This window comes from Tremella mesenterica (assembly GCF_000271645.1).
Source record: "Tremella mesenterica DSM 1558 unplaced genomic scaffold TREMEscaffold_1, whole genome shotgun sequence".
NCBI lineage: Eukaryota > Fungi > Basidiomycota > Tremellomycetes > Tremellales > Tremellaceae > Tremella > Tremella mesenterica.
Window position 1 is genome coordinate 1244385 of NW_006711225.1, and position 13541 is coordinate 1257925.

At 44.9% G+C, this 13541-nt stretch overlaps 4 protein-coding genes across 4 annotated transcripts; 3 read left to right on the forward strand and 1 right to left on the reverse strand.

The window, feature by feature from the left end:
- Positions 1-201: 201 nt before the first annotated feature.
- Positions 202-2613, forward strand: TREMEDRAFT_58387 (uncharacterized protein; the record flags this gene model as incomplete). The annotated part of the gene is made up of 3 exons (XM_007001188.1): positions 202-303; positions 360-1887; positions 2216-2613. 3 exons carry the CDS (start codon positions 202-204, stop codon positions 2611-2613), a joined length of 2028 nt encoding a protein of 675 aa, XP_007001250.1.
- A 338-nt stretch (positions 2614-2951) lies between these two features.
- TREMEDRAFT_25120 (uncharacterized protein) lies at positions 2952-5625 on the reverse strand (the record flags this gene model as incomplete). Its single annotated transcript, XM_007000522.1, has 8 exons — positions 2952-3224; positions 3556-3661; positions 3703-3776; positions 3909-4061; positions 4298-4607; positions 4894-5006; positions 5072-5120; positions 5249-5625. 8 exons carry the CDS (start codon positions 5623-5625, stop codon positions 2952-2954), a joined length of 1455 nt encoding a protein of 484 aa, XP_007000584.1.
- Positions 5626-5940: 315 nt separating this feature from the next.
- On the forward strand, positions 5941-6835 carry TREMEDRAFT_26500 (uncharacterized protein; the record flags this gene model as incomplete). Its single annotated transcript, XM_007000704.1, has 5 exons — positions 5941-5979; positions 6248-6313; positions 6413-6517; positions 6709-6717; positions 6767-6835. The coding sequence occupies 5 exons, from the start codon at positions 5941-5943 to the stop codon at positions 6833-6835; spliced, it is 288 nt and encodes a 95-aa protein (XP_007000766.1).
- A 2362-nt stretch (positions 6836-9197) lies between these two features.
- On the forward strand, positions 9198-12944 carry TREMEDRAFT_20727 (uncharacterized protein; the record flags this gene model as incomplete). Its single annotated transcript, XM_007000384.1, has 7 exons — positions 9198-9289; positions 9357-9472; positions 9597-10456; positions 10507-10698; positions 10743-11313; positions 11433-12640; positions 12861-12944. Coding segments are annotated over 7 exons (3123 nt in total), but the record flags the coding sequence as incomplete, so codon positions are not given.
- Positions 12945-13541: the final 597 nt, after the last annotated feature.

A 13541-nucleotide genomic window follows, 5' to 3' on the forward strand; every position in this document is an offset into this window, starting at 1 on the left:
CTTATCATCATCAAACAATCCCATAATGCAACAGGACAACAACGATACCACTATACATTCCGTCATAGGTACGTCTATTCAGTCTCTTCTCTATCCATATCTTGACTGACTCATAAGACCCATTGCTTCAAGTCACAGATTCAGATCATTCCTTCCAAGATGCCGATGCTCCCCCTGCTCCCCTCGAACAAACCCCTCCCCATGATTCGGCCAAAAGAAGAAATCGTCGTGTCGTTCCTGGTTCAACCGCAGATTTCCGTCGACGAGAGGCGAACCGTCTGGCTGCTGAAAGATCACGTTCTCGTCAAGCTGAAAAGGTATTGTCATTGCAAGCCACTTCGAACCGACTCATAGAGGAGAATGCCAAATTACGAACCGAACTCGCTCGTCTAGAGGGAAACCCTGACGCACAAATTACCACACAACATGTTGATTCTTCTTCCCTCCCACCCGAGAATCACGAACATGTCGAAGGGGAAGAAAGAGCTGGTATGGGACACGGAGAAGAAAATGTTGCCGCTCAACAAGAGAATCATTCCAGAACCATCTTAGCTGCTCTCATGTCCGATCCCAGCATATCTGATACTTTTCACGACGATGGGACACATGATCCACATGAATGGATGCAAGGAGTGGAGAATTTCTTTTCAGAGGCCGCAGCGGGTGAGACAACTGGAAGATTAGGTGAATTAGCAGATGTAGCTGCTGGAAGAGACGACAAGGATAAGGCATCCGATTCTGGTGAAATGGAAAGAGGAAGGAAATTCTCTTTGAAAGCTTGTAAAACAGCTGCGGATACGGATATGGCTATCGCTATGAATGCGGAGATGGAGAAGATTATAAGAGATGATCTAGCTAGTACCAAAGCCGCCATCGCTATCCTTGATCGAAAACTTGCCAATTTACGAACTTCCGATGAACCCTCAATTGAAGATTATGATTTCAATTTACCCGAAGAATTTATATCGGACGATCTTGCGGTGTTAGAGGCGAAAGAAGTCGACATGAGAGATAACTTGGAGGAAACAGAATCTAATCTGCCCAAGTTACGCGAGACGATGTTAAAAGCGAGAGACGAGAAAGTTTCTTCTGAAACACGTCTGGCGGGTTTGGCACATGATCTATACGAATTGATCGATAGAGGAACGGCCAGCGATAAAGAATCGATCTTGAACATATTACGAGCTTTGGGAGGCTATGTAGGAGGTTTATATGGAGGTTTACCTATACCTGCACCAGGAGCGGAAAACGATTTACCGACTTCTGCTTATTCCACACCTGCCATTGCTAGAAGAAGAAGGGGAAGACCTCCTAAACAAAGACCTTTGACAAAGAGTAAAACTCCAAGAACGTCAAAGAGAAAATCTAAATCATGGACAGTTGGTCCTAGTAGACTCCATCAACAAATATCCTCTTCTGATACGGTAGACCAAACAGAGTCGACAAACCCTACAAACCACTCCGATGCGATCAACGCATCTACGATGGAATCAATCGCAGAGGATGGGTTTCAAGGGATAGAAGAAACGGATCCTACAGGAGCTTACATCTTAAAGATTCATCAAGAAATCAATGGCGGAATGGGTGGCATTGGTCCTGCTACTTTTGCCGATCTTCTTCCTGCTGAAGAACAAATGCCTGTTCATATAGAGACGGAAACAAATGTGGAAGCTGGTCCTTCGACTTTACAACAAACACAAACTCAGCCACAAGGTGAAAGTGAAATGATGGAAGTAGTGGAAGGGACGGGACAAGAAGTTGGAATACCTTCTGTTTTGTCTAGGTTGAAAAAAGGTCCATTGGGAAGTTGTGATATTTGTGGAAGAACCGAGACTACGGTATGGAGAAAGTTGGTTTTAGGTGGACAGGACCATAAAGTTTGCAACGGTGAGTTGGCTTGACTTCTTTCTTTTTCTTCTCCGAATCGTCTTTCCTTAATATTCACAAATTTCCACCATATTACGAAATACCAAGTCTATCATCATGCCCAACCTCATAGATGACCATGTCGACACGATCCTCATCTCCTTATCTGATGATCCCCTCCTCTCTCCCGTTATGAATCAACAATTCACGCTAAGCACGTCTCTCACGGAAGGACACTAAGCCACGTCGTCCAGATGTCACCACAGTGATCTCACTGTTATATGAAATTGGAAATAACTATTCTCAGTCTCAATGGAGATATGAAGTTAAAAATCAACGCTGACATCAGCTTGCGGTCTGTACCATACTAAATTCGGTGTGATCCGTCCACCAGAATTATGGGGTGATGGAAGAAGTGTCAAAAAACGTCGATCAACAATCCGTCTTTCAACATCTTTGACAGAAGATGGTCAACCTAAAAAACGTAAAAAGGTCAAAGAGACGATGAATGACGAATCGTATGAGTATCAAAATGTCATTGAAAAGACGGGGGAATATGTTACTTATCCAGATGTTGGTATGAGTTCCGAAGACCAAGATCATGATCAGGATGAAGAATTGGTAGAAGGGAGAGTGGAAGAGGAAGATGGAGGGGAAGAAGCGGAAGGTGAAGGTGAAGGTGAAGATGTGGATATGGATATGGATATGGATTTAGAAGTTGGTCAAACTTTGTTTGAAGTTTCGTAGGATCCTCTTGACGTTTTATTTCTTGTTTGTGGTTCGAAGGATTGTTCGGTTAAGAGTAGTGATTTCATGTATTGGATATCAGGTGTTATTTTCCATGCCGAGTCTTCATTTTCACCGATACAAGTTTAATGATACATACACCACAATCATGTAGAAGACTGTACGAGTATTGTTATAATACACGTATTCGTATTCGTATTCGTATTCGTATTCGTATTCGTATTCGTATTCGTAGTGCACAAAGTAATCGTGGACGATCACAGTAGTAGATAAGATATGCTCGTGTAGTGTATAGAGTAAACGAACTAGTTCGATGTCACATTTTCAACTACAACATTCTAAGATTCTACAATCACCTTATCTGTTTCAACGATAGATTTAGAAGATCCAATTTTATTCCTTCTTCTTTCTTCCCACATCTTCACAGCCTCTGACATCTCTTTATCCAAAGCTTTCCATCTTTCTTCACTGGTGGGATGAGTACGAAGTAATACGAAACGATTTTCTATCCCTGATAACGGTTTACCAGCTTGAGCATCACGTTCGACACATTGGAATAATTCCCAAAGATCTAATGCACCACGAGGATCGTACCCTGCTCTAGCCATGAGCTGGAGGTTAGCATTCTTATCTTTGTTTCACATGTTTCCTTTCGAACTCGATATATATATATATACGGGCGGAGTACAAAAATCCACAATTTTTTCAACTTGCATACCCTAATTGTATTATTTTGTGGAGAGCTGGGGAGAATGAAGTAGGATATGGGATATTGTTTGTCCGGTGGACGAGAATGATGGACAAAAGACAAAAGACAAAAGACAGAAGACAGAAGATTAAGTGAAAAAAGGGAGAAAAGGCAAAAGGGGGAAGGAGGAAGAAGGAACAAGAAACAAGGAAGAAGGCAGAATGAAAGAGGAGAAGAAGGAATAAAGAACCCACATGTAATCCAACAGAATCAGCTTCTTCTTCCAACTTTCTAGAATACGCTCTAGTGGCAACTACATCATTCAACCAATTGATGAATACCCCAGCCGTATCTGTTATACTGTATGTCAGCTGGTCAAAGAAGGGTTGACAAGTGCTTACATGGGAAAAGAGATTGTCAGGGCGAAAGAGATACCACGTAAGACGTCAAATGCTACTGCTGCAGCTTGAAGGAACTGCAATTTAGCATTTTTCGCTAGCATCAATCCATTGACGCTCTGAAGGAACCTGATCCAGTGATCGATAAAATGAGAGGTAAACAAATATCAGGTGAAGAAGGACGACAGAGGTTAAGGATTTGAACTCACCCCTAAATTCTCAACACTGTGTCTTTCGGCCACATGAGCGATTTCATGAGCTAAAACAGCAGCTAACATAGAGTCGTCTTCTGGTAACGTATTGAGTAAACCTGTGTAAACGAAGATATCTTTACTGGGTAAAGCGAAAGCCTGTATTTGAGGCTTATGATTTAGCTCTGTCCTGAACCTGACGACAATCCATGTCACAAACGACCCTTTCTTTTGTACTGTCTTGCTATGACTGACCAAATCATAAACCCAACATTCAGGTCCGAGAGAGAAGAAGCGAAAGCTGGAGAAGATTATTCAACCTAAGGACCAACGGGTTTGGAGCAAGATCGGGGAGAATGCAAAACATTGGAGGAGATGATTATCAAGAGATGATCTCAAGTACTCACCAGATCCACCAAATAAACATTCCAATCGGCACTTTCTAACCGTTTCAAAGGATTACTAGTATCCGGTCTCCAAGGCATAAAACTACTATGTGCCGTACCACTAGGTTCGTACTTCTTTTCTTGATCTCGTTCATTGATCACTCTAGCCAACTCTTGTGATCTTGGAGGCCAGGTGGCACCGCAAACGACATGATGATCTTGTTCTTCTAGTGCTGTGACTAAACGGGATGTGATTCGAGATACGCGTTTGGATTGAGGGTCAGCGGGGGAAAGGAGAAATCGACCGTCGGAATTGAGGACTTCTGTGTGTCTGATATTAGATATCCTTTGGCATGAGATTGACTTCGGAGTGGTGGTTCTTTCGACTTGGACACGTCAGGAGGGAATGGAATTGGGCGTTAGGTCATGCGAGCCGATCACTAGAAAGGGGTTAGGGAAGCGATGGGACGAGTCAAGTTTACCTCCGGAAAGAGATCGGGGAAGGGATTCAACGGGATGACTGCTCCGCTTATTCTTTTGGGCGTACAGTAGGAGAGGAAGAGTGATGATAAGGCCAGAGAGATTGAATTTGGAAGGAGAAATTGGATAAAACCTACTTCCGCCTAGACCAAGCCATCTCTTCTCCCTCTGATAAAAGCAACAATCTCCATCGTCCAGTCCGAGGAGATTGATCAAGACCTAAAGCTAGGACGATACACACGGCGAATACCTGATATCAGATTTGAGTGATATACTTCGTATCATTCTAATCCGGGAGAAGCCAGAGACACTCACGGGTATCTGGATAAGAAGGTACGAAGTCCGTCTGTAACGTTTCCATAATCTGTCATGAGTATACTTCCTCGTCCTTGACAAAACACTCTGAACAGAAACAGTATAGTGATGAGGTTTGTCCCCTGTAACGTGGGAGGAGCGGGGGGAGGGTTGATAAGTAAGGAACGAGTGACTCACTTGTATCGAAAGATAAAAGGTAAGAACAGTAAAGAAAACCTTGTTAAACTCAACAGACCACTTTTCAGAGCTGGAAAAGCGATGAAGAAAACGTCTTGATTTCTATGAGAAGGATGAAATGATCTTTTCCCTTGACTTATGGAATGTCTGGCTGATAACGGTATTGTTCGTTGAGCGAGAAAGGAAGAAGATCCGTTTTGACGACCTTGGAAGGGAATGTTTATCGATGAGATGGAATATGTAGATATCTTGGTCGAATAGGAGATAGTACTACTCCTAGTAGACCATGTTGGAAGATAAAGTTGATAGCGGATCGGCGGATATCTGATGGGTCCGATTCTTAAAGGTGAGAAATGGGATAGAAGAGACCTTTTCATAATGAGATTATCGAGTCATCAAATGTTGTAGTACATGTGGTAGGGGCTTGTGACTGTACAGACTGTAGGGAGTAGAGGAAGAAGAAGCAAAGAAGCTTCACTTGCACCGGACCGGAATGTGTTTTAATCTCTGTTTCTGTCATCCTTTGAAACATGATACATCATGATACACCATGACAACATACTGTATAAATGTATCCCTTTGTTCTCTCATCATCAATACTATCACTTCGTACTCTGATCTGGGATCCTCCATCTGATCAGAATAAATCGTGCAGCTGACCTAAGGATCCAAAGTACTACTCTAAGAAAGAAATGGTATATACTATCGTCGTTCATCTTCAAGCTTTACCTGTAGGTCCTTTCTCTCCCTTCTGTTCCTGCTTTTCCTTCTTCCCTCCCCTCTCCTAGCTCATTTCGACTGTCTCCTAGAAGAATGACATTAACACATCCACATCGATGCCCTGCCACATCATATCTGGTTCACTCCCTCTGCACGCCCTTGATCAGATTTCCCATGAGAAAATGGAGTGACGCGGAAACACGAAAGAGCGTGGGGAAGATGAAGTACTTAGGGAAAGCAGATAGAAGAAATGACACAATTGTCTGAACTGATATCTAGGAAGCTGTCGATAAGATCAAAGAAAAGTTGATCGAAGCTGCTTCAATCTATCGACAAGATAAAGAGGTGTGTTTCTAATTCCTTCATTGTCATCCATCATATCCCTAGCAGACGTGTTACTCTTACACCTCATTGGTAGATGATACAAGAGGATGTTGATCTTAGACCATCGATTGGATAGTCATGCAAGATCCTAAAGATGACACGAAATTTTGTATCGTGGAACGATACGAACAAGAAAGTTCACAACAATATCATCTTGGTAATCCTGTGAGTCTCCTTATCACTCTGCTTGTTACTCCTCCTGACCTACCCGGCCTCTTCCTCCATCTCTACGTCTCTACCTCCCCCCACGCTAAGGGGAATTCCTCGAGAGCTCGCCGGTCGTGATCCTTGGAGTTTGTCATAGTATGAATTGTCAGTCGATGAGGACTTGGAAGAGAAATCGAGCTGACATGTAGTATTGGAAAGTACGCCTCTACATTGATCGTTTGAAAGAAAAGGAAGCTGACGGGAAAGACTTTCGATCCTTATGTCGTACCGCTCTTGGCCAAACCGATGGATCTCACCAGGTGGGAAGAGATGTGAAAGAGAAAATGTCATCTGGGGTTTTCTTGTTGATGTATGTTGTGCCATTGAGAAATGATCCAAATTCAACCTCGACGTTTTGACAGGGCGAAGGCGTTTCATACTCTGCCAGTCACCAGGGCTGCAGGGTTGCATGCTGCAGGACAACCAGGGTCTCTATGATAGTCGCGTCCAGATTAGATGTTTGAGTTGTGATAGTCACTTACCGCAAACCATCGCTCATCGATCATCGAGGTGTTAGATAGAGTCAAGATAGTGATAGTCGCATGTGGCAACATGATATTACAGGTAGTCCACATGCCGCATCACTCTTCGTGCTTTACATGTCTGATGGATGAACGATGAAACGGAGCATGTCATGTGTCAATTGAGAAGAGTGCTTCTTTCAGGGTTTAGAATGAGATGAGGGAATAAGGGGAGAAATAGGGTAGGCTATTGGGAGAACAAGCCGTGCCTTGCACAATAGGCTTTGTATCCAACCCCCCTTGCTTCTTGCTTCTTTGCTTCTCCTCCACTCATACCCTTCCCCTTCCCCTTCCCCTTCCCTGCCATGCCACCTGCCTTGTTCAATTGACTCTCGTCTCGATACTCATCTTTTCTCATCTCTTTAACTTTCTCTATCCTCATCATCCATCCGACCATCCGATCCACCATTCCACTTCATCCCTACCACGTTGAGCGGATACTCATATCGTTCACACACTCATACCCTCCACACCCAATAACACACGCGTTTCATCCTTATCCTCATACCCCCTTGTCCTCTCAATTCTCATCTCTTCATATTTCGACATCATCAAAGAGTCAATCGAGAAACATAAGCCAGGATTGTAGGATCTAGCAAGTTTTGAGAAATACCCACCGACGACAATCGCGACATAATATTACGATCTCAAAAGTCTCGACTTTGATTATTGTTTGATCTTTTCGAAAAAGAGTCATTAAGTAAACGGCAAGCCTACGGCAGCTGTAGGAGACTAGCACGGTAGGAATCGGCTCGTCCTCCGATATATCGACCAAGTTTGCATTCCAGTATTCTGACAAACATACAGAAGTGTACATTGTCGTTGTTGTTGTTATCCATCGTCACTTGTCTATTCTCATTCGCCCGTCACTCTTCTCTTCCTTCTCTTTCATTCATCCCCTGCTTTCAACAAAGACTCCAGGTCCGAGCTTGTAGGATCAAGGGATTAGGACGGAACGACAGGCTCGGTCCCTTGTTCGCTGTACTACGCCACATCAACTCGCTACTACTGCTTGCTATTCGCTCTCTACTCGATCTGTACATCTTGTCATCCCCCCACTGTCGCCACCATCGAGCTTACCGACTATCACTAGTGCGTTGACGCCTGATCATACGACTGTACGACTGCAGGCGACTGGAAAGAAAATTGTACGACGCGTGACTAGTTGCATTGCAGGAACATAAAAAGATCGTCGTCTCGTGCGGCATCGGCATAAGCGTCATCAAAAATATCCCCACCACGACTTCATCTTTCACTTGTGCAAGACACTTTGTCTTTTGGGGCATCTAGGGAAGGATCCGCTCCGACTTTTGAGCGAAAAGACGCGTGTGGACAAGACTCGTGAGTTCAAAGTTCTTTAACATAATTCCTCTCTATCCGAATGAGAAGAGGGTGGTTCAAGGGGGCGTCAAGTTGAAAAAGAGGCGAGAGGGGAAAAGCCAAAGGACCTATTGTCATCATTCAACCCTTACCTGTGTTCTCTTTTTCTTCAACCCCCTTGACAACGCAAAATCCCCTTACTAACACGTTCCCTCGGTTTTTTTTTCTCACTCTCTTCCTTTTCCACTCTACACCTCTCGACTTACACTGTACATCTGTATCTTGTCAATTACTCCCTCTCCATCCTTTTCAAAAACCCCCCGTTGAGCGGTCGAACGGTCTCGGGCTAAAGTCAAAGTCAGATACCACGCGACTAGAGGTCACTCAAAGTGCTCCCTCGACAACACGTCCTTCGACCCACTCATCACCATCCCCGATCGTCCGCCTGGGATCACTCCCCAGTCATTTTCAGTCAGCAGCCCAAAACCATCCTTTGTGTCAATCTTCCCCTTCATCCTCCACCACACACCTCTGATCTTCTGCCCGTCTTTGCCGACCTCCCGACGACGGATCAAGTCCTCCCAGTGGGCTTGGAAACCAAACCACTCAACGCGACAGGACGACCAAGCGGCAATCAACCGTCTTGACATTTGGTCCTGGTCGTTGAGCAGTTAGCGCTTTTTCAGTGCTCTGCTAGTATCTTACCTTCTCCCCTCCGCCACTTACCGTGACACGACCACGGCCATCAGTTCCATTGTTCACACCTCATGTCCACAGCACAACCCATATCAATGTCATCAGGATCCATCTCGAGGAGGAGGGTAGGCTCTGTCAGTGCGGGTTCTTTACAGCCCCTCGACACGGCCAGCATCAGGATGCCTTCCAATCAGTCAGTTGTCACATCTTCTCCTTCCCGTCTCCGTCTGAACCGGTGGAATGGTCGCTGATCAGACTAGACCCAATGCGCTTGCGCTCAAAACGGCATCTTTGTCCACCAGTAGAACTTTGTATCAACAATGTTCATATCTGAGAAAGCGTCTGCGATGCGTTGAGGGATTCAAGCCTTATCTGGGTGAGTGGACCGTTCCATTGTCCACTCCGTCATCCCTCTGACTCTCACGCCCGTGTCGGCCGCTGGGCATGAACTATCTCTCACAGCATGACATCGTACAATGGGCCATGACGCTGAAATCCAGAACAACCACCTCATGCAGAACATCTCGATGTTGTCACTCAAATGTGTCACACCCTCCGAATGGGTTCTCCCCTTGTCCACATCTACAACCTCCTCATCCCCGCTTTCTCCGACCCCTCTTCAGCCCTTTATGCCGACTACCCGGCCCCTCCTCCCATCCCAGTTACTTTCCCAGACTTTTATTCTACTCCCGACGGCGTCAAGAACTGGGCCAAGAAACCAGAAAACGCCAAACAGTGTCAAAAGTATATAGCGGTATTTTGCATGGCTCTCAAACAACGTCGAGAAGAAGGCAGATGGCATCGAGAGATGTGGGCGCTGCACGAGTTATATGGCAAAACGGCCAATGCCGATGGCCAAGACACAGAGGGATTCGATTCGACCGGATTGATGAAAGTCCTCGAGACCGTCGAAGATATGGTCGACAATTTACCCGCTTCGGCTATCATCCCTGGATCTCCCCAAACACCCTACACAGCGTCGTCAGGACTCGGCAACATGTCAGGATCCATGCGTCTGTCCGCTTCCGCTAGACAATCGTCTGATTTCCCCTTCCCCATGGGTGGCACAGGAACAGGTAGCAACACTATCTCCAACATGGCGGCCACGATGAATGGCGGTGTGCACATCGCCGCGGACTCCTCGCCCACTGCGGAGAACATGCAACGGGGTATGTCTAGATCGTCTGCGGATGCAAATGCGTTCAAGAGTGTTGAAGAGTTGGTCCAGAGTGAGAAGAGCTATGTACAGGACATCGAGATTCTAGTCAGGTGTCAAATGGAGATGGTCCAAGCTCAACTCATATCACCGGATACGGCTCATCTCATGTTTTCCAACATCAGTAAAATCCTTGACTTTCACGTGAGTCACGATTTTTTCTCCGCATGTGCCATTTGTGCTGACTTGTCTAGCGCAAATTCCTCATTAAGCTCGAAACAGAGTACGCTCCCATCGAGGAGAAGCAGGATCAATCTGCTTGGGCCGAGGGTAGATGGGGTATGCCGTTTGTGACCAGCGAAACCGAGTTTGATTGTTATGGTCCGTATTGCGCCAATTACCTTAGAGCGATTACTCTGGTCAATGATCAGATGCCAAACCTAATGGTGAGTGTCACTGGGTTTCATGTGCTTCCAGCTCACACGCGCAGAGAGGAGAAACTTTGCCAGAAAGCCAACGACCATGTCTTCATCCTGAGAGAGAACTTCAGGCATTCATGATCAAGCCCATTCAACGAATCACAAAATACGGTCTTCTCTTAGATGCCGTGCTAAAGTCTACAGCGAAGCACGAATATCCCTATCGGTCAGAACTTGAAGATGGAGCTGCTGCTGTTCGACGCATTGCCGGTGGGATAAACGACATCACCGATCATGTTGCTAAACAAGCAACTGTCGCCGAGTTGATCGAACGTGTGGAAGATTGGAAAGGACACGAATATGATAAATTTGGTGATTTGTATCTCGACGATCACTTCAGCGTCATGAAAGCGGAACAACCTCGCGAGTACCATGTGTTCTTATTTGAACGTATGTTGTTGTGTTGTAAAGAAGTGGCGCCGGATAGGAAAGAAAAGAAGTCGAGTAAGAACGCTAGCATGTTGAGGAAAGATAAGACGGCCAGTAAAGTGGGAATGTCTAGTAAAAGACCTTACAATCTGAAAGGACGGATATTCGTTTCAAACATCAAGCATGTCAGCTTGGAACCGCCTCTGTCATCAGGTCAGTCCATCTCTTCCCTGTGATAAAACCTCTCTCATGATGAACAAACCCCTTTCATGGTGAACAAAACAGCATAAGAGGGAGGCCCGGAGATTGTGCGAATCCGTGCTGATGATCAGATCCTAATAGTGGTTGGCGTGTTGCCATCTCATGGACTGTTCCCGCTCGGTCTCAAAATGCTGGATATTACGAAAACGTCGAAGATTCGTTTGTCATGTCTGGCAAAAGTGAAGAGTATATGAGAAAATGGGCCGACAAGATCTGGGAATTTGCAAAAATTGAACGTAAACGAGCTGAAGAGATCAAATCCGAGAGACTATCACTTCAAAGTCGAAATTCCGGACAACGTTATCTTCAATCTTCATTCGCACCACCTACGCCTGCTTCTGAACAACCTCCATATTCATTCAACATGCCAACTTCCTCTTATCCTGATGACGACGAATCTACAACTGGATTCCGATCCGGTAGATCAACACCATCTCTCAACGCTGGAAGTGGATATCTTCCACCTGTTCCTAGTCGACGTGTTCAGAGTCAACAAGCTATGCCTGCCGATAGACAAGCGGATCTTAGAGCCCGAGCAATGACGGAAGATCAATTCGGTCCTTCCATGTCACAATGGCGTAATCAACAAGCACCTATGATGCCACCTCCTCTACCTAGAATGGGATCTAATATGTCTGCCATGTCCACAGCTTCAGAGGCTTCTTTCGGGGAAAGGTTACCGAGAGGTATGAGACAAGCTTCAGCTTCTCGATTAGGTCAATTAGGTATAGCAGATGAGGAAGAAGAAGAAGAAGGAAATGATATAATTCCAAATTCGAATTATTCATATAATTCTCATCCACCAACTGCCGGACCACCATTTTCAGCAAGAGGGATGATGATGTCAAGAGCTCCTTCTCATAATAGTTCAATACCAACTTCTTCCGCGATACATCCACCACCATTACGTTCAAGATCAGCTTCATCTCCACAAGTATATCAAATAAGACCAAAACCTCAACCACCATTACCTGTCCCTAATAGTGGACAGGATTGGCAAGAAACAATGGAAGAGTTACCTAATCCTGGTTTGGGTGGAGGAATGTTAGGAACTAGTTCTTCTTCGACTTTAGTAGGTGGAACTGTTTACTTTACAAAGAGAATGTCTGGAGGGAAAAGAAGTAGTGGAGATAGTCAAAGTACGGAAGCTAGTACGGCTAGTAGTCAAAGTCCTGCTACACCATATGGAGTACAAGAAGGAATGGTCAGAGGTGGTACGCCTGTTAGTAGACAACCTAGTGGGGATGGATTGGTGGTGGTTACTATACATTGTGGTTCTGTGAGTGAATTCTTGTTTCTCCTTCCTATTGTTCCCATCGTCAACCTGTTCCGACCAGCCTTTCTTTCGTCCAAGCCCTTTTTTTGATCAACCCTTCTCAGCCACTCTCCCTCTTTGTCGTTCAATCGAGAATGTGATAGGGTGTCATCATGAAGCTCTACCTAGAGTACAAATAGCAGCCTAGTTCGGAACATTGTAGAGAGCCCCCGCTGATGTATAGGAGAAACTACAAATTCACATTACTCGAGATGTATCCTATTCCGACCTAGTCTCGAAAGTGTTGAAGAAATGTCAACTTTGTGCCAAACCTGGATCATACAATTCGACCCGACCAAAGATCTCATATTCGGATGACGGGGAATGGATGTCATTATTGAATGATTTGACGGTGGGCGATATGTTTGCCGCTTTGGACGATCTGGGACGAAATTCAGTGGACTTAAGGGTTCAATAGGCGGTAGTTATCTCATCACATCATCCCTCGGGATGTCACTCTCGAGTACGACCTAAATCTTATCACTTAACACATACGATTGTCTCTCAACTTACAACATATCTATCTTCACTTGTCTGCTTTTCCTTGCTCTCATGCCTATCCTTATTTCTTGGATATCAAATCAACGAAGATTCCTCTTAGGTCGCGGTTTTTTGGTGTCGTAGTGTCTTGGGTCAATGGAAGAAATCTCAATCTGAATACATATTCAGAGTTGGAAATGAAAAGTAAAAAACCTTGCTTGATACGAATTCGGAATGGGGATTGGGATTGGGATTGGTATGGTTTTTCTTATATCGGGAATTTTTCTCATTTGGATTCGTTTTTAGACTTAAAAAACCATTGTATCATTTGTGAACGACAAGAGGACGAAGAGAGAGAGAGAGAGAGATTGAAAAGAATGCATCT